The 25,084-nt window shown below is 46.6% G+C and overlaps 1 protein-coding gene across 2 annotated transcripts in view; it reads right to left on the bottom strand.

The window, feature by feature from the left end:
* Positions 1 to 25,084, bottom strand: part of LOC138265964 (glutamine--fructose-6-phosphate aminotransferase [isomerizing] 1) — a 220,860-nt gene that overhangs the window by 54,735 nt on the left and 141,041 nt on the right. For both annotated transcript variants that reach the window (XM_069214187.1, XM_069214186.1), the window contains 2 exons: positions 2,685 to 2,805; positions 2,247 to 2,404 (listed from right to left, as the gene is read on the bottom strand). In XM_069214187.1, the coding sequence (XP_069070288.1) occupies positions 2,247 to 2,404; positions 2,685 to 2,805 (279 nt within the window). The remainder of the gene's footprint in view (positions 1 to 2,246; positions 2,405 to 2,684; positions 2,806 to 25,084) is intronic.

Below are 25,084 nucleotides of genomic sequence, written 5' to 3' on the forward strand. Positions count from 1 at the left end.
AAACATTTCAAAGGAGTTTGCTTTTGATACATTCAAATGGAAGCAACTTCAAAGAAAGAGGAACTCCCAGGGGAAAAGGAGTTCCTCATCCTCCTTAGGCCTTACAAAAATCATTTCTTCACATGCATTCTCAGTAAAAGATTCAAATCCATGTCACCCATCCTCATGTACATCACCTTCTGCTGCACTTCTAGAAGTGTCTTTGGTCATCAACATACCAGTGTTCCAATCCCCAATCAATCACATCAATTTTATACACACGGACTACAATTACAAACAAAGCCAATAGAATATAAATAAAATTCCACTCCACTCTACTCTACTCTGTGCAAAACCACTCTGCACCACTGCCTCTACGCAACTCCACTCCACTGTACTGTACTGTATTGTGTACAACAAGACTAAAAGACATTGGCCAAGCCAAAGCTCTCATGTGGGTGAAACTGACTGGCTTTGCCAATGTTTTTTTTATTTATTTTTTTAAACGCCCTCCATGAGAATGCATGTGCTTTCCAGCTCTCTTCCGAGTGCGCTTCTCCTCCTGTAAAATTCTGCTCTTTCCTGTGTGCATTTTCCTTTGCAAAACCTTACCATTCTGTTTTGCTCATCATTGTGTGCTTCATCAAAACCACCCTGCCCCCCACACTCCATGATGTTCTCTGGCAGATGTGCTTCTCTACACTTGTAATCCGTGTTGTTCTCCCTTGTGTGCTTCCCCACCTACAAATATTCACTACTCCTCTGTGTTGCTCTCTCCCTCGTGCTTACCACACCACCTGCCCCAGTGTTGCTCTCTCCCTTGCATGCTTCTCCCCCTGCAAAACACCAGTGCGCTCCATGTTGCCCTCTGAATCTTGTGATTTTCCGTCTGAGCACAAAACACCCCACTACCTGTACTGCTTGTTGCTTTCTGCCTTGTCTGCTTCTCCCTGTCTCCTGCTCTGTTTTGCTGTCTTCCTTGTGTGCTTCTCCCTACCTGCCGAAGCCCCAAACCTCATATGCTGCTCAATCCTGTGCTGCTTTCTCCAGAAAACACACCACTCTAAATGTTACTTTCTCCCACGTGCTTTTCCACATATAAACTACCTCCTCCACAATATGCTCCTGTCCCAAAAACACCCTGCCCCGTGCCCCCTTTTGCCATCTCCCTCATTTACTTCCCGGCTCCCATGCTCTGTTTTGCTACCTCTTTCCTGGGATTTCCCCTTGGAACCACCCGCGATATTTGTTGTGCTCTTCATCATGTGCTTACCCCATAAAACAACCCCACCACCCATCACTCTGTGTTTCTCTCTCTCCCTCATTTACTTTCGCCCACACAAGCCACATCCTACTCCCAACCATCATCAGCAAAGCCAAAGGTTCAAAGGATGCGATCTATTGCCTTTGTCAATGCTTGTTTTATCTGCAAATACAGGGCATGGATGCGAACATCTTCCACTGGAGTCTCTGCTGATACAACCAAACAATGAAAGAAACAATTTGACACTTTTAAATGTTCTGATTTCCTAACCTTTGAGTGGGGTGGGGGGGTGGGAGGGGGTCAAATTCTTAGAAACTTTGGCCATGCCCTAGAAACTGAAATGGTCTCAAACAGATCACAGAAAGACCTAGTCACTCTAACATTTCCAAATGTCCCACCAGTAAGGGTGAAAAAAAGACGATCAGTAAGCAGGTTGCCTGGAACAAGACAATCAGTCTGCGGGTTTAGAGAAGCAAAGGTGAGTTAGAGAAGCCTGAAGTTCGAAACTAAAAGAAAGCTCAGAAATAAGGGCCTAAAAGTGCGAGATCATGGTACTTTTATCTCAGTGAATGAAATAATTTACCTTCAAAAGTGGAGAAAGCCTTTTACAGAGAAACATATTGTTTTGATGGACGACCAGATAATGGTGGAGACTAATGTAAAATATGTTAGTTTAGCAATTTCCATGCTTATTACAAAACAAATTACCAATGGTTATCAATTTGAGTCAAAGTTTACAAAGTTGAATTGATTCCATTGGGTTTTGTGACCATAAATTAATTCTCTGCATCTATAATGCAGCCAAAGTTTTTATCATGATCAATTTGCTGACAAATGCTAATTAATCACAGGCACGTAGTCAACTGGTATCTGTTACACTGCTAAGCCAAACTAAGCACCATTCAGCACCACTGCTGCTGCATTCACTCAATAAGAACATCTAATCATTTGTAAAGGCATCTCCTATGTTTTAGGACAGAACCCCACACTCTGAAACACCTACCTTTGTGCTAGCAACGCCAATCTCTGGTCCAGCATTGATATGTACACCGCAGTCAGTCTCTCTGGATATGGAGCTGCCAACAGTATTTGTTATCCCAACTGTTAAGGCTCCCCTTTCTTTACTGTATCGGAGGGCTAGCAGGCTGTCTGCTGTCTCACCTGAAAAGAGTCACACTAATAATAAATGACAAGCGCAAGAACAGGTGCTCAATATAGCAGGCCCCGCAGCCACCAACATTAGGCAAACTCATTGATGGAAAGTGACACAGAACTTCAATCCAGTTAATTTCAAATCGTATGGATTCCATAATCACTGTGCGTGATGACATCATTAACCATTTGTAGATTTAAAAAAAAGGTCAAACCCAGACCCTCCAGCTTACAAGTATTTTGCTTTTGCAACCAGAACTGTAAACACTATATGAAATTTGCCACAAACCTGACTGACTTATGAAAAAGCAGACGTCATCTCGGAAAACAGGAGTTTTTCTGTCCAGGAAGTCACTAGCCAGCTCAATCATAACAGGCAGTTCAGTCAACTCCTCCAGAACTTGACGGGTCTAGTACAGCAAAAAGATAGTAGTTTATAGAGTATAAATCAAACCTGGCATTGTGATGAAAAAAATAAGCAGCATGGCTTCTTTGTAAGGCATAACTATGCTTATGGGATAGTCTGCACATACAATTTACTCGCCAAAATAGCTCTTTCAGCATTGCTGGGGAAGTTAATGTACTAGGAATGGGAATCATCCTCAAGGTTACATAGACTACTGTGGCAACGTAAATACTAATTTAAGATACATGGACGAAAAATATCTAATACCCCTGGATAAAGGGGACATTTCAAAGCTTAACAGGACACAGCCTTTCAATATTACTGTATACACGTGTAGGGATAAGTTGGGGAAAGATAAACCTGTAACAGCAGTTCACCCTGAAGGCTATCTAGATTCAGTACTCGTGTGCGGGATCTTAAAACACATCTAGTAGGTAGGAATACATCTTTAAAATAAAATAAAGTAAAACACACAAATTTAATAGCATATTTAGCTTTACCTTTAAGGATAGCCACATAATATTTACAGTCAGTAGTTAGCCTCAAAATTTAACATGATGTTGTCTTTGCAAACTTATACTGGCACCACTGCATTGAGTCAATCAGTGACAAGAGAGGGGGAATACATACTTAACTTATTCTTCTCAATTAAAGAATATCAGAACATGCAGATACCACACTCACACAACTGGTCACTTCTATTGATTTCCTACGAAACGCAATAACCAATTAAGGTGTTACGTTGTTATCAGAAATTACTTGCCTCTAACTGCAGATCTTCAGCATTTATATCATTCATAGATCTACATGCTTAAAGACTTCCCCCTTGTCAGGCTGGGAACCCTTAGTTCACAATGGTATATGTAGGACGCTGGCCAGGTGTGTGGTGGACACATATAGTGTTATCATCCTATACCAGGTCCAGGTATCCCCCATTAGTGAAGTGTAGGCAGTGTATAGGAAGCCAGGACTCTCTAGAGGCAGCTGTGGATGAACAGCCAAGACCTAGCTAGGAGACATGTAAAGCTTATGCAATACCACTATAGTCACACAGCACTATTATACATGAAAGAACCACAGGGTTACAAAAATAAAGGTACTTTATTATTGTACCACAAATACTAGAATACCAATAGACAGTCCCCCTCAACTGAAGGTAAGTAAACCCACTAATTATAAACACAATAGCAATCAGTAAGAAGCATAAAAACAAGCATTGGCAAAAGTATCAGAAAATAGTGAGGACCCTAGGGGAGGGCCAAACCACATACTAAATAAGTGGAATGTGAGATACAGTCCCCCAACCAAGGATGTGGAATCATTAGATGGAAGCTGGAGGAACTAGGAATCTCAAGAGGCGAGTACCAGAGTGACCCCCAGTGACCAGGAGAGCAGAGGTAAGTACCTAGTTTTCCCCAAAACCAACAGGTGGATTAAGGAAAAGGATTGTGCTAGACACAGACCAGACTGGAAGAACCCAAAAGGTGGATTATGGCAGAAGAGGTCCTGCAAAGCAGGGGGACCAAGTCCAGTTTGTGATGGACTGACTGGCTGTGGCAGGAGCCACTACCTACACTTCTGTGGATGCAGGACGAGGTTGAGAGGGGAAGAAGAGGACCAGCTGTATAGCGCTGAAGATGAAGTTGAGTTCCTGAATTGATGCAGATAGTGTCCCACGTTGGCTGCCGGGTTGCTGTAGGCCAGTGGTGCTGAAGAACCACCAACAGGCCTTGGCAAATGCAAAAGGAAGAAAAGGGCGAGTTGCAAGGCTGAAGAGGACCAGCAAGGCCCAGGGGACTCGACCCAATGAGGGGAGTCTGGGGTGATCCTTCAGCAGTTGGGAGAGTCACCAGAAGCCGTTGCAGCCCCCATAGGCAACCCACTGGCAGCATGCAGAGCAAGCCATAGTGAGGCCAGTCAGCACACCTAAAGAGACATTCCATGTCGATGGAGTAGCAGAGAGGAGACTGTGCTTGGCAGGAAGAAGTGCTGGGGGCTGGGGCTACACAGAGCCTGAAGATCCCTTGAAGCAAGAGCAAACAAGCCTTGGTAGATGCAAAAGTCACTGTGCACAGGAGCAAGGAGAGGCATAGGGCTTACCGTCTCCCAAGTTGGACAGCTGGCAGAGAGGACTAAGGGGACCACTCAGACCACCACCTCCTATGATGCAGGATCCAAGCAGTTCCAGATGAGAGCAGATCCACACAGCCGGTCGTCGTTGCAGTTGGTGCCTGCAGATGCAGGGGAGAGACTCCTTTACATCCAAGGAGATTCCTTCTTCCTTCTTGGTGCAGGCTGCAGTCTCGTCGACCTCAGAGGATGCACAGCTGGGGAAATGTTGCAGTTGCTGGAAGGAGCTGGAGAAACAATGTTGCAAAGCGGAGTTGTTGCAGATTGTTGGTTCCTGAAGATTCCAGTTGCGGTTCCAGTGGCCAGACGATTAAGTAAACAATGAAGGAGGCTCCTGCTGGAATCTTATACGTCCAATCTGAAGACCCATCCAAGAGGGAGACCCTAAATACTCCAGGAAGTGGGTTTGGTTACCTAGAAGGATGAACACCTATCAGAAAGGGGATGTGATGTCACCTACCTGACCTGGCCACTCAGATGCTCCCAGGGGCCTCTGCACATCTTGGTTTCAAGATGGCAGAATCCAGTGGCCACCTGGAGGAGCTCTGGGCACCACCCCTGGTGTGGTGATGGAGAGAGGAGTGTGTACTTTCCTTTGTCCAGATTCACACCAGAGCAGGGCCCGGGGGTGCCAGGGCTGATGCAGACTGGTTTATGCAAGGAGAGCACCAAATGTGCCCTTCAAAGCAAACCAGTGGCTTGGAGAGGCTAGCCCTCCCAAGCCTTGTAACACCTATATCCAAGGTAGAGGGTGTTACCTCCCTCTCCCACAGGAAATCCTTTATTCTGCCTTCCTCTGCCTGAATTGGTCAAGCAGCAGGAGGGCAGAAACCTGCCTGAGGGGTGGCAGCAGCGTGGGCTGCCCCCCCAAAAAAAAACAGAAGACTGGTAGGAGCAATACTGAGGGTCCTACAAGGAGCCCCCAAAGTGCATAGAATCATACAACCAATACTGGAAACAGTATTAGTGTATGATTCCGACATGTTTGATACCAAACATGTCCATGTTCGGAGTTTTCTATTATGTAGCTGGACACAGGTAGTGAGTGACCTGTGTCCAGTACACGGGTAAAATTGCTTTCATGCACTTATGAACTCCAGTGTAACAGAAATTGAGTTCGTAGGAGCACCTCTGTTTATGCAGGGGTGCCCTCACACACAAGGACCGGCATCCTGCCCTCTGGGCTAGGAGGGTCTACCACAGGGGTGACTTACAGTGAACTGGTGCAGTGACCTGTGGTGAAAGGGTGCATGCACCTTTTCACACAGGTTGCAATGGCAGGCCTGCAGACACATTTTCCATGGGCTCCTATGGGTGGCATAAAACATGCTGCAGCCCATGGGAACCCCTGGTGCCCCAATGCCCTGGGTACCTAAGTACCATATAATAGGGACTTATAAGGGGGCACCAGTAAGCCAATTGTTGGGTGTGCAAAGTCCTAAGTAACAAAACTTGGAGGGAGAAAGCTCAAATCCTGGGGTCCTGATCAGCAGGATCCCAGTGAAAACAGTCAAAGCATACTGATAGCAGGCAAAATGTGGGGCTAACTATGCCAAAAAGAAGGTACTTTCCTACAATATAAAGCACAGCGTCAGCACAGAGGGTAAAACCAAAAACTTCAAACTTTGGTTAACCTATCAGCCTCAATTTAAGACCTAATGTCTGAACAATAAGAGAGGCTGACATCCAGCTCTGCTCCCCACTGTCTCCAACTGCCAGATTTTTCTGAGCTCATCATACTGACATAAGAGACACGAAGCCTTAGTACAAAAAAGGGGAGTAGGGTGCAACTTGTGAATCTAGGAGAGATAATGCTGAAGAACTGCAGTCACACCCAAGTAACCATTTTTTTCTCCAGTATTGATTCTTTTAGAGAATCACATTATTTAATGCAGACTGCAAAAGCAGTATATGGAAAATGTCACTTACCCAGTGTACATCTGTTCGTGGCATGAGACGCTGCACATTCACATGCTGTGCATTATCCTGCCATCTAGTGTTGGGCTCAGAGTATTACAAGTTGTTTTTCTTCGAAGAAGTCTTTTCGAGTCACGGGACCGAGTGACTCCTCCCTTTCGGCTCCATTGCGCATGGGCGTCGACTCCATCTTAGATTTTTTTCCCCGCAGAGGGTGAGGTAGGAGCTGTGAGCATACTAGAGGTGCCCTTGCAATGGAGTAGTAATGTATGTACCTAATGTCTAAAAATAATATTTATTTACATATTTACAATTTTCCATGCAACTGAAAAACAGCTACAGGCTCCCGGAGAGGTGGGAGGGCGCATGTGAATCTGCAGCGTCTCATGCCATGAACAGATGTACACTGGGTAAGTGACATTTTCCGTTCGGTGGCATGTGTAGCTGCAGATACACATGCTGTGCATAGACTACCAAGCAGTTATCTCCCCAAAAGCGGTGGTTTAGCCTGTAGGAGTTGAAGTTGTTTGAAATAATGTTCTTAATACAGCCTGTCCTACTGTGGCTTGCTGTGTTGCTAACACGTCCACACAGTAATGCTTAGTAAATGTACGAGGCGTAGACCAGGTGGCTGCCTTATAAATTTCTGTCATTGGTATATACCCAAGAAAAGCCATTGTGGTGCCTTTCTTTCTAGTGGAATGTGCTCTTGGTGTAATAGGTAATTCTCTTTTTGCTTTAATGTAGCAAGTTTGAATACATTGAACTATCCATCTGGCAATTCCTTGTTTGGATATAGGGTTACCTGCATGAGGTTTTTGGAAAGCTGCAAACAATTGTTTTGTTTTACGAAATTGTTTCGTTCTGTCAATGTAATAAATTAGTGCTCTTTTTATGTCTAATGTATGCAAGGCCCTTTCAGCTACCGAGTCTGGTTGTGGAAAGAAAACTGGGAGTTCCACAGTTTGGTTTGGATGGAATGGTGATATGACCTTTGGTAAGAATTTTGGATTGGTACGGAGAACCACTTTATGTTTGTGTATTTATATAAAGGGTTCTTGAATAGTAAATGCTTGTATTTCACTCACTCTTCTAAGTGATGTGATAGCTATTAGAAAGGCTACTTTCCAAGTCAGATATTGGATTTGACAAGAATGCATGGGTTCAAATGGTGGGCCCATGAGTTGTGTTAATACAATATTAAGGTTCCACAAAGGTACTGGTGGTGTCCTTGGGGTTATGATTCTTTTTAGTCCCTCCATAAATGCTTTAATGACTAGGATTCTAAAAAGCGACGTTGTATGTGTAATCTGCAAATAGGCAGATATTGCAGTGAGATGGATTTTAATGGAAGAGAATGCTAGATTAGACTTTTGTAAGTGTAATAAATAGCTTACAATGTCCTTTGTGGAGGCATGTAGTGGTTGAATTTGATTAGTGTGGCAGTAACAAACAAATCTTTTCCATTTGTTTGCGTAACAATGTCTTGTAGGTTTTCCTGCTTGTTTAATGACCTTCATACACTCTTGTGTAAGATTTAAATGTCCGAATTCTAAGACTTCAGGAGCCAGATTGCTAAATTGAGCGATGCTGGATTCGGGTGTCTGATCTGTTGTTTGTGTTGTGTTAACAGATCTGGTCTGTTTGGTAGTTTGATGTGAGGTACTACTGATAAGTCCAACAGTGTTGTGTACCACGGTTGGCGAGCCCAGGTTGGTGCTATGAGTATTAGCTTGAGTTTGTTTTGACTTAGTTTGTTGACCAGATAAGGAATGAGTGGGAGAGGGGGAAAAGCATAAGCAAATATCCCTGACCAACTCATCCATAATTTATTGCCTTTGGAGTGAGGCTGTGGGTACCTGGATGCGAAGTTTTGGCATTTTGCGTTTTCTTTTGTTGCGAATAGGTCTATTTGCGGTGTTCCCCACTTTTGGAAGTAAGTTTGCAGTATCTGGGGATGAATTTCCCATTCGTGGATCTGTTGGTGATCCCGAGAGAGATTGTCGGCTAACTGGTTTTGAATGTGTTTGTGGGTTATTAGTGGTTGAAATGCTTTCAACGCTAGAAATACTGCTAGTAGTTCTAAGTGATTTATGTGAAGTTGTTTCTGTTGAGTGTCCCATTGTCCCTGGATGCTGTGTTGGTTGAGGTGTGCTCCCCATCCTACAATGGAAGCATCTGTTGTGATCACGTATTGAGGCACTGGGTCTTGGAAAGGCCGCCCTTGGTTTAAATTAATAGTATTCCACCATTGAAGCCAGGTGTATGTTTGGCGGTCTATCAACACTAGATCTTGAAGTTGACCATGTGCTTGTGACCATTGTGATGCTAGGCACTGTTGTAAGGTCTACATGTGTAATCTTGCGTTTGGGACAATGGCTATGCATGAGGACATCATGCCTAGTAGTTTCATCACAAATTTTACCTGGAACTTTTGGTTTGGGTGCATGGCCTGTATTACGTTTTGGAATGCCTGTACCCTTTGTGGACTTGGAGTAGCAATCCCTTTTTTTGTGTTGATTGTTGCTCCTAAGTACTGTTGTATTTGACACGGCTGTAGGTGTGATTTTTGGTAGCTGAGTGAGAACCCTAGCTTGTGAAGGGTTTCTATAACGTATTTTGTGTGTTGAGAACACTGTTCTTGCATATTGGTTTTGATTAACCAATCGTCCAGATACGGGAACACATGTATTTGCTGTCTTCTGATATGGGCTGCCACTACGGCAAGGCATTTTGTAAAGACTCTTGGCGCTGTTGTTATCCTGAATGGCAACACTTTAAACTGGTAATGTAGCCCTTGGATTACAAACCTTAAGTATTTTCTGTGGGAAGGATGTATGGGTATATGGAAATACGCATCCTTGAGGTCTAATGTTGTCATGTAATCTTGTTGTTTGAGCAAGGGGATTACGTCTTGAAGTGTCACCATGTGAAAGTGATCTGATTTGATGTAAAGATTTAGGGGGTTATTACAACTTTGGAGGAGGTGTTAATCCATCCCAAAAGTGACGGTAAAGTCACCAGCCGTATTACGAGTCCATTATATCCTATGGAACTCGTAATACGGCTGGTGGTATATCCGTCACTTTACTGCCACTTTTGGGACGGAATAACACCTCCTCCAAAGTTGTAATAACCCCCTTAGTGTTCTAAGATAAGATGGGTCTTAGAGTTTTGTCTTGTTTGGGTATGAGAAAGTACAGGGAGTAAACACCCGTTCCTTTCTGATGATTGGGCACTAGTTCTATTGCATCTTTTTGCAACAGCGCTTGGACCTCCAGCTGTAATAGATCCATGTGTTGTTTGGACATGTTGTGTGATTTTGGTGGCACATTTGGTGGAATTTGTAGGAATTCTATGCAATAACCATGTTGGATAATGGCTAGAACCCACGTGTCTGTTGTTATTTCTTCCCAGTTTTGGTAAAATGCTGTTAGTCTCCCCCCCACTGGTGTCATGTGTTGGGGATTTGTGACACTGAAGTCACTGTTTATTTTGAGTGGTCTTGGGACTTTGGAATTTTCCCCTAGTTTTAGGGAACTGTCCACCTCTGTATTGTCCCCGAAAACTTCCTCTCTGATACTGGCTGTGGTATGTGAGGTTGAGGTTTCTGTGCTTTGTCCCCGAAACCCCCCTCTAAATGGTGTTTTCAGAAATGTGCCTCTGCCCTGTGGGGAGTAGAGCGCGCCCATGGCCTTGGCCGTATCTGTGTCCTTTTTAAGTTTCTCGATAGCAGTGTCCACCTCCGGCCCAAACAACTTCTGTCCATTAAAAGGCATATTAAGCACCGCCTGTTGAATTTTGGGCTTGAATCCTGAGGTGAGTAGCCATGCGTGTCCCTGTATGGTGAACGCTGTATTTACAGTCGTTGCAGCTGTGTCTGCTGCATCCATTCCCGACCGTATCTGGTTATTAGAGATACTTTGGCCCTCTTCCACCACCTGTTGTGCACGCTTTTGGAACTCTTTGGGTAGATGTTCTATGAAGTGTTGCATTTCGTCCCAATGAGCTCTATCGTATCTCGATAGCAAGGCCTGTGAATTGGCAATGCGCCATTGGTTGGCTGCTTGTGCCGCAACTCTTTTCCCTGCTGCGTCGAACTTGCGACTTTCCTTGTCGGGTGGTGGTGCATCTCCCGAGGTGTGTGAGTTGGCCTTTTTGCGAGCTGCACCTACTACCACTGAGTCCGGTGTCAATTGCTGCGTGATAGACACAGGGTCTGTTGGGGGAGGTTTGTACTTTTTCTCCACCCTAGGAGTGATGGCCCTGCCTTTCACAGGCTCTTGAAATACTTGCTTTGCGTGTTTCAACATTCCTGGTAACATAGGAAGACTCTGGTACTGACTATGTGTGGACGACAGAGTATTAAACAAAAAGTCATCTTCAATTGGTTCTGCGTGCAGGGTGACATTGTGAAATGCGGATGCTCTGGACACCACCTGTGTGTAAGCCGTACTGTCATCAGGTGGTGATGGTCTTGCTGGATAACTATCAGGACTGTTGTCTGAAACAGGCACCTCATAAAGATCCCATGCATCAGGATCATCTTGGCTCATCCCTGTGTGCGTTGGAGACTGCATCATCAGTGGTGTAGCCATTGGTGATGGTTGTGGTGAGCAATGTGGTGATGGTGGCGGGGTTACTTGTTTTGCCACCTTTGCCTGTGGTTGTTTGTCTTTTTCTTGGAAAGCAAGTTTCCTTTTCATTCGGATTGGAGGGAGAGTACTGATTTTTCCTGTCTCCTTTTGAATGTGGAGCCTTCTCTGTGTGTAATCTGGCTCCCCTGCTTCTAGCTCCTGTCCGAATTTGTGTCCTTGCATTTGTGAGGACAGGCCTTGTTCCTCAGTATAGGAACTTGGTTTCGGCTCCGAAGCCAGATGTTTCGGTATCAAAACTTTTTCAACTGTCTTTTTCGGCTCCGAAGACACTTTTTTGGCTTTCGGTGTTCCGATATCTCGGTGCTGACTTATTTCGGTGCCAGTATCTCGATGTCGAGATTGCTCTGACCCGGTGTCGAGTCTGTTGTGTGCCGGTATCTCGACCTGAGTCGGATGACTTCGACACATGTGTGCACTTTTTCGGTGCCGATGGACGGTCACCTAATTTTCGGGTTAAGCCATGGCCTGTCGGCTGTGGCGTCCCCTGGGCATTAATGTATTTTCCTTGCGTTTTGGCCAGGGGTGTTTTACTAACGGTTTTCGGCATCGGTTCGGTTTCGGCCTCATCCGAGTCAGCAATGGAGAAGGTTTCTTCTTCCTCCAAGCCTTGGTGTCCTGACGGTGCCGACGCCATTTGAAGTCTTCTTGCTCTCCGGTCCCTTAGCGTTTTCCTCGACCGAAACGCTCGACAGGCCTCGCAGGTATCCTCTTTGTGTTCGGGAGACAAACACAAATTACAGACCAAATGCTGATCTGTGTAAGGATACTTGTTGTGGCATTCGGGGCAGAAGCGGAATGGGGTCCGTTCCATTAGCCTTGAAGACGCACGTGGTCGGGCCGACCAGGCCCCGCCAGGGAATCGAAACCCCGAAGGGTCACCGGAGCTCTTCCAAATTCGGTGTCGCTCTGCGTTAACTAACCCGATACCGAACGCAAACAATACCGTCGAATTGTCCGAGATTTAACTAACTTTCCGAACAGAAACACGGAGCGAAGAGGAACACGTCCGAACCCGATGGCGGAAAGAAAACAATCTAAGATGGAGTTGACGCCAATGCGCAATGGAGTCGAAAGGGGAGGAGTCCCTCGATCTCATGACTTGAAAAGACTTCTTTGAAGAAAAACAACTTGTAACACTCCGAGCCCAACACTAGATGGCGGGATGTGCACAACATGTGTATCTGCAGCTACACATGCCATCGAACATATATATATATATATATATATATATATATATATATATATATATGGAAAATGTCACTTACCCAGTGTACATCTGTTCGTGGCATTAGTCGCTGCAGATTCACATGCTGTGCACAGTCCGCCGTCTGGTGTTGGGCTCGGAGTGTTACAAGTTGTTTTTCTTCGAAGAAGTCTTTTCGAGTCACAAGACCGAGGGACTCCTCCCACTTCGGTTCCATTGCGCATGGGCGTCGACTCCATCTTAGATTGTTTTCCCCGCAGAGGGTGAGGTAGGAGTTGTGTATGCTAGTAATAGTGCCCATGCAATGGAATGAATATGTATGTACAAAATGAAGGTTAAAGTAATATATTTACAAATGTACACATGTTGAAGATCTACTTCTAAACGGCTACAGGCTCCCGGGGAGGCGGGTGGGCGCATGTGAATCTGCAGCGACTAATGCCACGAACAGATGTACACTGGGTAAGTGACATTTTCCGTTCGGTGGCATGTGTAGCTGCAGATACACATGCTGTGCATAGACTAGTAAGCAGTTATCTCCCCAAAAGCGGTGGTTCAGCCTGTAGGAGTTGAAGTAGTTTGAAATAAAGTTCTTAGTACAGCTTGACCTACTGTGGCTTGTTGTGCAGATAACACATCTACACAGTAGTGCTTAGTAAATGTATGAGGCGTAGACCATGTTGCTGCCTTACATATTTCGTTCATTGGAATATTTCCTAGAAAGGCCATAGTAGCACCTTTCTTTCTGGTTGAGTGTGCCTTTGGTGTAATAGGCAGCTCTCTCTTTGCTTTAAGATAGCAGGTTTGAATGCACCTAACTATCCATCTAGCAATGCCTTGTTTTGAAATAGGATTTCCTGTATGAGGTTTTTGAAAGGCAATAAATAGTTGTTTTGTCTTTCTAATTAGTTTTGTTCTGTCAATGTAGTACATTAGTGCTCTTTTGATGTCTAATGTATGTAGTGCTCTTTCAGCTACGGAATCTGGCTGTGGGAAGAACACTGGTAATTCTACTGTTTGATTTAAGTGGAACGGTGAGACAACCTTTGGTAAGAATTTTGGATTTGTTCTTAGAACTATTTTATTTTTATGTATTTGAATAAATGGTTCTTGTATGGTAAATGCCTGAATCTCACTCACTCTTCTTAGAGATGTGATGGCAATGAGAAATGCAACTTTCCACGTTAAGTATTGCATTTCACAAGAATGCATGGGCTCGAAAGGTGGACCCATGAGTCTTGTTAAGACAATGTTGAGGTTCCATGAAGGAACAGGTGGTGTCCTTGGTGGTATAATTCTCTTTAGGCCTTCCATAAACGCTTTAATGACTGGTATTCTGAATAGTGAAGTTGAGTGAGTAATTTGCAGGTAAGCAGATATTGCGGTGAGATGTATCTTTATGGAAGAAAAAGCTAGATTTGATTTTTGCAAATGTAGTAAATATCCTACTACATCTTTTGGAGGTGTGTAATGGTTGAATTTGATTGTTATGGCAGTAACAAACAAATCTTTTCCATTTATTTGCATAGCAGTGTCTAGTGGAAGGTCTTCTTGCTTGTTTTATGACCTCCATACATTCCTGTGTGAGGTCTAAGTGTCCGAATTCTAGGATTTCAGGAGCCAAATTGCTAGATTCAGCGATGCTGGGTTTGGATGCCTGATCTGTTGTTTGTGTTGTGTTAACAGATCTGGTCTGTTGGGTAGCTTGACATGAGGTACTACTGACAGGTCTAGTAGTGTTGTGTACCAAGGTTGTCTTGCCCATGTTGGTGCTATTAGTATGAGTTTGAGTTTATTTTGACTCAATCTGTTTACTAGATATGGAAGGAGAGGGAGAGGGGGAAAAGCGTACGCAAATATCCCTGACCAGTTCATCCATAGAGCATTGCCATGGGATCGCTGGTGTGGGTACCTGGATGCGAAGTTTTGGCATTTTGAGTTTTCTTTTGTTGCAAATAGGTCTATTTGGGGTGTTCCCCAAATTTGAAAGTAAGTGTTCAGTATTTGGGGGTGAATTTCCCATTCGTGGATTTGTTGGTGATCTCAAGAGAGATTGTCTGCTAGCTGGTTTTGGATCCCTCGAATAAATTGTGCTATTAGGCGAATGTGGTTGTGAATCGCCCAATGCCATATTTTTTGTGTTAGGAGACACAACTGTGTTGAGTGTGTCCCCCCTTGTTTGTTTAAATAATACATTGTTGTCATGTTGTCTGTTTTGACAAGAATGTATTTGTGGGTTATCATGGGCTGAAATGCTTTTAGCGCTAGAAATACTGCTAACAGTTCTAGGTGATTTATGTGAAACTGCCTTTGATGTATGTCCCATTGTCCTTGGATGCTGTGTTGATTGAGGTGTGCTCCCCACCATGTCATGGAAGCATCGGTTGTTATGACGTATTGTGGCACTGGGTCTTGGAAAGGCCGCCCTTTGTTTAAATTTGTACTGTTCCACCATAGAAGCGAGATGTATGTTTGGCGGTCTATCAACACCAGATCTAGAAGTTGACCCTGTGCATGTGACCATTGTGATGCTAGGCACTGTTGTAAGGGCCGCATGTGTAACCTTGCGTTTGGGACAATGGCTATGCATGAAGACATCATGCCTAGGAGTTTTAATACCATTTTTGCTTGTATCTTTTGTGTTGGATACATGGCCTGTATTACCTTGTGAAATGTTTGAACCCTTTGTGGACTTGGAGTGGCTATCCCTTCTGTTGTGTTGATTGTCGCTCCTAAGTATTGCTGTGTTTGGCACGGCAAAAGGTGTGACTTTGCATAGTTGATGGAGAAACCTAGCTTGTGAAGGGTCTGTATGACATACTTTGTGTGATATGAACACTTTGTTAGCGTGTTGGTTTTGATTAACCAGTCGTCTAAGTAAGGGAACACGTGTATTTGCTGCCTTCTGATATGTGCAGCTACTACTGCTAGGCATTTTGTAAAGACTCTTGGTGCGGTTGTTATTCCGAATGGCAACACTTTGAATTGGTAATGTATTCCTTTGAATACGAACCTTAGGTATTTCCTGTGTGAAGGATGTATCGGTATGTGGAAATACGCATCTTTTAGGTCTAATGTTGTCATGTAGTCTTGCTGTTTGAGCAGTGGGATTACGTCTTGTAATGTGACCATGTGAAAGTGGTCTGATTTGATGTAGGTATTTAGTGTTCTGAGATCTAGTATTGGTCTCAGAGTTTTGTCCTTTTTTGGTATTAGAAAGTACAGTGAGTAAACTCCTGTGTTTTTCTGTAGACTTGGTACTAATTCTATTGCGTCCTTTTGCAGTAATGCTTGAACTTCTAGTCCTAGAAGATCTATATGCTGTTTTGACATATTGTGTGTTTTCGGTGGGACGTTTGGAGGGAATTGGAGAAATTCTATGCAATAACCATGCTGGATAATTGCTAAGACCCAAGTGTCTGTTGTTTTTTCCTCCCAAGATTTGTAGAACTGGCTTAGTCTTCCCCCCACTGGTGTTGTGTGAAGGGGTTGTGTGACTTGTGAGTCACTGTTTATTTTGAGGGGTTTTGGGACCTTGAAATTTTCCCCGATTTCTTGGGAATTGGCCTCCTCTGTATTGTCCCCGAAAACCTCCCCTTTGATATTGTCCCTGGTAGGTAGGTGGTCTTGTTTGTGAGGTGTTGGTTTCTGTGGGTTGACCTCGAAACCCTCCCCTAAAAGGTGTTTTCCGAAATGTGCCTCTGCTTTGCGGGGAGTACAGTGCGCCCATGGCTTTGGCTGTATCGGTGTCCTTTTTTAGTTTTTCAATGGCAGTGTCCACCTCCGGTCCAAACAATTGCTGTTCATTAAACGGCATATTGAGCACAGCCTGTTGTATTTCAGGTTTGAACCCAGATGTGCACAGCCATGCGTGCCTCCTTATTGTGACTGCAGTGTTTATTGTCCGTGCAGCTGAATCCGCTGCATCCATGGAAGACCGTATCTGATTGTTCGAGATACTTTGTCCCTCTTCCACCACCTGTTGCGCTCTTTTTTGGAGCTCTTTGGGTAGGTGTTCGATGAGATGTTGCATTTCATCCCAATGAGCCCTGTCGTATCTCGCCAAGAGTGCTTGCGAGTTGGCGATACGCCACTGATTTGCTGCTTGTGCTGCAACCCTTTTTCCCGCTGCATCAAATTTGCGGCTCTCCTTGTCCGGAGGTGGTGCGTCGCCTGATGTATGCGAGTTGGCTCTCTTACGAGCTGCCCCCACAACTACTGAGTCCGGTGTCAGTTGTGTTGTAATAAATATAGGGTCTGTGGGTGGTGCCTTATATTTTTTCTCCACCCTTGGAGTTATAGCTCTGCCTTTAACTGGCTCCTGAAATATTTGTTTTGAGTGCCTTAGCATTCCTGGGAGCATGGGAAGGCTTTGATAATGGCTATGGGTGGAGGACAGGGTGTTAAAGAGGAAGTCATCCTCAATAGGCTCCGAAAGTAGTGATACATTATGGAATTCGGCTGCCCTAGCGACCACCTGTGCATATGATGTACTGTCCTCAGGTGGTGACGGTTTAGTTGGGTACGACTCTGGGCTATTGTCTGATACTGGGGCGTCGTAGAGGTCCCATGCATCTGGATCATCCTGGCTCATTGTGGTATGAGCTGGCGAGTGTGTTAATGGTGGAGTTTGCGCCGGTGATGCATGAGTTGATGGTGGTGGAGAAGGTGGTGGAGTTACTTTCTTCACCACCTTTGCTTGTGGTTGCTTGTCTCCTTGTTGGAAGGCAAGTTTCCTTTTGATTTTGATTGGGGGAAGAGTGCTGATCCTCCCAGTATCTTTTTGAATAAAGAGCCGCTTTTGCGTGTGATCTGGCTCTATTGTTTGTAATTCCTCTTCAAATCTGTGTTTTTTCATTTGAGAGGACAGTCCTTGTTCCTCTGAGTAGGAACTGATTCTCGGTTCGGATGCCGGATGTTTCGGCACCGAAACCTTTTCTACTGATTTTTTCGGCTCAGACAAAATCTTTTTTCTTTTGTGCGTCGTGCCCTCTTGGTGCCGACCAATCTCGGTGCCGCTGTCTCGGTGCCAAATGTTTTCTGCGCTACTCTCTCAGGCCCGAGAGTGCTGCGTGCCTGTATCTCGACCGGAGTCGGATGACTTCGGCACCAGCCCACCCGTTTTCGGTGCCGACGGACGGTCACCTACTTTTCGGGTTAAGCCAGGGCCTGTTGGCGGTGGTGTCCCCTGGGCTTTGTCAGTCTTTTCGTGAGCTTTTTGTTTCGACGTCTTACTCACGGTTGACGTTTCTTCGGCGTCGAGTTCTTCGGAATCCGACTCGTGGATGGAGAAAGTTTCTTCTTCTTCCTCCTCGAACCGTTGTTGTCCTGTCGGCGTGGACGCCATCTGCAATCTCCTGGCTCTTCGGTCTCTGAGCGTTTTCCTCGACCGAAACGCGCGACAGGCTTCGCACGTATCCTCCTTGTGCTCGGGGGACAGGCACAAGTTACAGACCAAATGTTGATCCGTATAAGGATATTTATTATGGCATTTAGGACAGAATCGGAACGGGGTCCGTTCCATCAGTCTTGAAGTCGCACGCTGTCGGGCCGACCAGGCCCCGGCGGGGGATCAAAATTACCCCGAAGGGCTACCGGAGCTCTTCAAGATTCGGTGTCGATTTGTTCTAACTAACCCGATACCGAACGAAACAATACCGACAAATTTTTCCGAGATTCTGACTAACTTTCCGACCCGAACACGGAGCGAAAAGGAACACATCCGAACCCGATGGCGGAAAAAAAACAATCTAAGATGGAGTCGACGCCCATGCGCAATGGAACCGAAGTGGGAGGAGTCCCTCGGTCTCGTGACTCGAAAAGACTTCTTCGAAGAAAAACAACTTGTAACACTCCGAGCCCAACACCAGACGGCGGACTGTGCACAGCATGTGTATCTGCAGCTACACATGCCACCGAACATATAAACACAAAGCGCTAGGCGGTAATAAGGCTCACCTTGTGCAAAGTGGCTGAACAGAACTGTTTCTTCAAAGCGTCTTCAGACTCTGATTTAACATTGATACAATAACGCTTGACAAATACATGGGGGGACCTCCATTTTGTTGCATTACAAAAGTATTTCAGACTTATGCCTACAAATAGAGGTGCTCTGGATGCCATTCCTCCTGCCTAATGTGTAAACTCTTCTATTCATAGATCTGCCCAGGAGTTCATGAGCAAGAATTATACATGAAACACTCCACATAACAAACAATTGTTAAGCTATAGAATTGCCTCTTTTAAATGTCGAAAGCAGACAATTCATTTTGCAATACGTTTCTGAAAACTTCAAGTAGAATTTTAGGTAAGGAACAATGAAGGCACATTTGGAACAAAGCAAGGGCGTATTTCAAGAATCACCTGATCCTTAAAGAAACATCTGTATGGTTCTTGATTACACAATGCCTGTAATCCCCCAATATATCTGGCAGACATTACAACTAGAGAAGAAGCAGCCTTTCAGCACAAGTGTTAGAGGATTTATGAACATGCTCAAATGAAGACTTCATAAATGTGGCCAATACTGTGTTTTGCTCTTACATTGGTGACATTTTAGACACTGGGGAAAATGTTCAAAAGAGCCACCTAATAAACTTTAAGTATTTTTTTAGGAGAATGAGAAGCGTTTAACCTGTGTTCCTAAATATCTAGAGTTGGCAGCTGAGTGAATACTGATAGAGGTATAACTCAATCCTTGCAGGGGGCGTGGCCATGGCTTGGAACATGGTGCGTGCTTAATCGGCCGGCTCCGGAGGGGCCGATAGCAAACTGCCTAATAGGCGCGCCAGCCCGGGCCGTCCCTCACCGGAGTGCGGGCACGGCAGTCCGGACGAACGAGCAGAGCCATTGAGCCTTGGCCGCGGTCCCGGCACGGGCCTTTGACTGCGTCGAGCCGCCCGGCGCAGGGGGAGAAAGCCTGCAGAAAGCCAGGGAAACGGGCCCGTTTAAAGCCAACGGGGAAGTGACACTGTTCCCTGACTTCACTTTGGAAGTCCAGAACAAGCGCGCCTCATTCCTGGCGATTAAAAGAGCCCTGCGAGATGAAGGGATACAGTACTCGCTGCTCTATCCAGCAAGACTACGAGTGATAGCGGAGGGAAAGACCACGTTCTTCCAAACCCCAGAGGAAGCATGGGAATGGCTCGAGGGGCATGGGTCACAGTCGACGCGGCCCATGCACGAAACCCATGGAGCGGGCGGGACCCGCCGGGCCACGAGGGGAAAGAGGCCCAGGGATCGCCCACGACTGTCGCCAACACGGACACAGAGGGAAACGGGCAAGAGGGAGGCCCTGGAGGCAGCAGCCCGAGTGGGTGAAGAAACGTCCCCCCGGGAGGGTTCTGAAGAAGAATCGGATGACACAATGGTATCCTCTGCCGATGGCTCCGGAAGCTTGACTTACGCACCGAGGGTGACCCCGCAAACTGCTGACAAACTCGCATAGATTTGACCTACGCTGGCGCCGAGCGACAAGACGAACTGAGTGGAAGAGTGGCCCCTCCGGACCTGGCCGCCCCCTCTGACTTGACTCTCGCCTGTCTGATTTGGCTGGCGAGTATTGCATTGATGTGTTTGAACAAGTTGCACTGTTGCACAATTTGCTGGGCAACCTACAGTTCCGGAGGTGCCCTGGGGATCGGGAGTTGGGGTTTGCAGTTACGAGTTACATCGGCTATATTTGTGAAATGGATCGACTACAATGAAGGTACGAGCTTGCGGGGGGGTCAATCAGGGTCCCGCGCGCGCCAGGCTCACATTCAACAGGCTTTAAAAATAAGATGGCAGACCACAATATCATAACCTGGAATGTCAGGGGGATGGGTACTCCAGCCAAGAGACATAGAATTATTTCCTTCCTAAAGAGAAGGGGGGTGCAGGTAGCTATGTTACAAGAGACCGAACCTGGCGCCAGGAGAGGGAGAAAAGCTAAGACGGAGATGGAGGGGACAGGTGTTTGCCACAGAATATTCATCTTATGCAAGAGGCGTTCTGATTTGGATTAGGGCGGGGGTCCCCCTGACGATTGATTCCTCCAACATAGATAAAGAGGGAAGGTTTGTCATATTGGAGGGGAAATTACATGGGTTCCCGTTGATTCTGAGTTGCATCTACGCCCCCAATCAGGACCAAACTTCATTTATGATGGGCCTATCTAGACACCTTACTCGCCAACACACAGGGGAAGTACTAATAGGAGGAGACTTTAACGCAGTACTAGACATAGACATGGACAGGTCCACCCCCTCACTGCAAGGGGCAACATCAACTAAGACAGCACAAAGACTAGTTGAGTGGCTAGGCACCTGGGGACTGGTGGATGTCTGGCGGATGCGGCACCCGACTGTCAGGGACTGCTCGTTTTACTCGGGCCTCCACCAGGTGCACACTAGAATCGATAGGATGGTCTGCACTGCGGGATTGGCTCGAGGTGTGACCCACTCTGAATACCTTGCCCGTACAATATGGGATCATAATCCTCTATTGCTGACACTGAGGGTATCACAGGACAGACCCCCCATACCATCATGGAGAATGACCCCTGCGGCGCTCGAGGACCAGGCATATAGGGAGGCGCTGCGATGCCACCTAACAGAACACATTGAAACCAATAAGGGATCCACCCCTTCCAGAGCCGTAGAATGGGAGACACTCAAACTGGTGACGAGAGGTTACTGTCTCGGGCAGTCCGTGGGGATAAGACGCACACTAGAGAGGGAACTAAACACTCTGGAGAAGGTCATTCATGAGGGGGAACTGAGACAGGGCCCTGCAGCGCAAGTAGATGAAGAGTATGACCGCGCACGCAGAGAACACTCCCAAGTCGAAGAGCGGCTCAGATGCCGTAGCATGCAAAGGTACCCGACATCCCTACAGTCGGAAGAGGGGAGATCAGGTAAACTCTTGGCATGGCTGGTACGCCTGAATGGGGACAGCGAACCTATCACAAGTGTATTGGACAGAGGGGGAACTCGCAGACTCAGCCCAGGCTCCATTAATGACGCATTTAGAGATTATTACATGCACTTGTACAGGAAGCCTGCCAGTCTGGGGACGGGAACACTTGACAATTTCCTGACCCGAATCCCCCTGCCGGTGCTGAACTTAGAGGACAGGGTCAATCTAGGAGGGCCAGTGACTACGGAAGATATAAGCGATGCAATAGCACAGCTGGCCCCTGGGAAGACCCCTGGCACGGACGGTCTTCCTATGGATTTTTATAAAAAGTATAAATCCTTACTAGTCCCCAGATTGGTGGAGATGTATGCGGAGGCGGCACAGAGTGGAGAACTACTGTGCACACTACGTGAGGCGCTGGTAGTGCCACTCCCCAAAACAACCAACAGGGAGGCATCAGTAGCTGACTTCCGCCCGCTATCAATGCTAAATAGCGACTAAGATCCTCAGCAAGATCATGGCCAACCGGCTGCTACCCCACATGCCCACACTGATACATGATGACCAGAACAGTTTCATTCCTGGTCGCAGCACCTCCCTGAATCTTAGACGAATTTTCTCCATTTTACACATGCCCGACGAATCGAAGCCACCAGCTAGGACCCTACTGGCGGTGGAGTTTGAGAAGGCCTTCGACTCAATCAGGTGGGACTACCTGAGGGCGGCAATGTTAAAAATGGGCCTGGGGGAGAGCTGGGTTAGATGGGTGGACCCGTTATACTCGTCCCCACTAGCAAGGGTAAAGACGGGTAGGACAATCTCCAGTGCATACCCAGTGCACCGTGGAACCAGACAGGGGTGCCCCCTATCCCCATTGTTGTTTGCCCTGGCGATAGAACCCCTAGCGGCCTGGGTACGAGGTGAAGGAGCGTGCAAGGGAATTGAATGGGGACCAACTGAGCACATTATCTCGCTATATGCAGATGATATACTAATCTATCTCAGAGACGGAACGAGTGGTCTCCCTTGGGCCCTGGAGGTCCTAGAGGACTTCGGTGAGGTATCAGGATTACGTCTCAACCGCGGCAAAACATATGTGTTTCCCTCGACGCCTGGTTACAGGCGCCCTGCAGTATGCCCAATGGACTTGAAATGGGCCCCACGGACCTTTAGGTACCTGGGGATTCAAATATTCCACGAACTGGGAGACCTAAGAGAGGGTAACCTTGGCAAAGCGCTCCGATCCCTGCGGTCCTCGGTGGGGTTTTGGCGCTCTCTGAAATTACCAGTGATGGCCAGAGTGGCACTGTCCAAGATGATCATGCTTGCCCGACTTCTCTACTATTTTGCCAACTTGCCACTGCTGATCCCCCAGGCATGGTTCCGCGACCTGAATGCGTTGGTCAGAGAACTGATATGGGACGATGGACGTAAACGAACTACACTCACGACTATCTGTAGGCCACCCCGCATGGGAGGACTGGGAGCCCCTGACTTTGAGGCATACTACCTGGCATCCCAACTACAGTGGGTATCCGGCTGGCTGGCGGGTAGAGACCAACTGGATTTATGTACTGCCCAAGGAGTAAAGGACACGGCATGGATTGCGGCATGCATGGCAAACAGGAAAATAGCTCCCCTGGGAATAATATAATGATAAAAGTCGCGATGGCATGCTGGAAAAGATGCACGAAAAGGGTGGGAGTGGGCCCTCCATACTCTCCAGCTTTACCACTGTCGGTGCTTGCCCTGGAACCCGGGAGGAAGGGACCGTGAAATGTGGGGCTTAGCCCTTGGTCGACAGCTGGAATAGGAACAGTGGGCAGGCTCTTCAAGGAAGGTGTACTGAGGGGATTTGCTGAACTAACGGAAGAGGGTGTTCCCCGGGGTCAATTTTTGCTCTATGGGAAGCTAGTGCACACTCAAAGTTCACTGGGACACAATAAATGCGGAACCCGCTGCCCACGGGGTCCTGCACTTACTGTTGACATCAGGGGAGGAACCACATCTGATCGCCAAAATATATCGGGCCCAAGTTGAGGCAGCCTTAGACCCTTTACAGTCTTTGAGAGGTCGGTGGGAGAACACGATTGGGCGGGAACTGTGACTCAGAGTGGAACAAAATACTGGCTTACCCCCGGGTGATTTCGCGTAACACGCGGTTAAGATACATCCAATACAATTATCTACATAGGACGTACCTCACGCCCCACAGACTGTTCCGTATATACGGGGGGGCTCCTAGGACATGCCCGAGATGCGGAGGAGGAGAGGCAGATTTTGACCACATGGTGTGGGGATGTCTAGTGATCCAATCTGGTTGGAGGGAAATATTGCCCATTCTATCTGAATTATTTGGGACGGAGTTGCGACTCACCCCTGAGCTGTGCTTGCTGGGCCTCAGACCGGCTGCGCTATGCGGAAAGGTGAGGGGACGCTTCCTGGACCTATCCCTGGCCCTTTACAAGAGACTAATCTCGAAGGGCTGGAAGGCCTCAGGCCACCCTATGCTAACTGACTGGAAAAGGGATATTTCAGCATGGTCCAGGACTGAACTATAGGTCCTAAAAGCAGAAGAAGCCAAGGACATCCGCTGGGTTCCCATTGCCCCGGGATGGGAAGACTTAGTGACGAGTTGGGATGGTATAATCAAGAGACTAACAAACCCCGTAGGAACAAAAAGGCGAAGTCTAACACACACTAGGAAACGAAACAAGTGGGGAAAATTCATAAACAGGCGCCCAGAATTGGTCCAAATCACAAATAGACCACACCGGGAATAGCAATACGAAGACAATAGATCCGCTGGCTCCCACTCCACCATTAGAAACAGCGAAAGGCGTGAGTGACCTACCGTCCCCTCTGCGCGCTGGTGCGCCCCGGGCTGGCCCCCCCCCCAAAAGTTGATATGCTATTGTACCTTAAATATCAACAACTACAAGCTCCACACACGCAAAGCCGTAAAGTTGACCTCTTGTGGTCTTTATCTCCCTTCCTCTTTTCCCTCCTCTTACTCCTTCCAATACCAACGCCCATTTGATTTTACACCCCCCCCCTTTTTTTTTTTCCTCCTTGTCCCTTCCCTTTCCCCTCCTCTTCTTCCCTCCCAAGTTATAGTTGAGAAGGGACTTAAGTTCATTGTTCGGGTATTAATACTACAACAATAGTGTAATGAAACAAGGAACGCATTATAACATGTAAAAGAGCACAATTTATTAAAACAAGAAGCAAGCATGTCAGCAGCATTAAAGCAATAAACAATGAACCAAAAGAACGAGTTACTTACCTTCGGTAACGACTTTTCTGGTGGATACATTAGCTACCTGTGGATTCCTCACCTAATGAATACTCCCATGGCGCCAGCATTCGACGGAAATCTTCTTCCTAGTCTCTGCACGTCGACGAGGACGTCACCCTAGCCCACGCGACGCCGTCTGACGTCATACAGGCAATAAGAGGTCCTCGCCGACGTGCCG

This window comes from Pleurodeles waltl, chromosome 11 (genome assembly GCF_031143425.1).
Source record: "Pleurodeles waltl isolate 20211129_DDA chromosome 11, aPleWal1.hap1.20221129, whole genome shotgun sequence".
Taxonomy (NCBI): Eukaryota; Metazoa; Chordata; class Amphibia; order Caudata; family Salamandridae; genus Pleurodeles; species Pleurodeles waltl.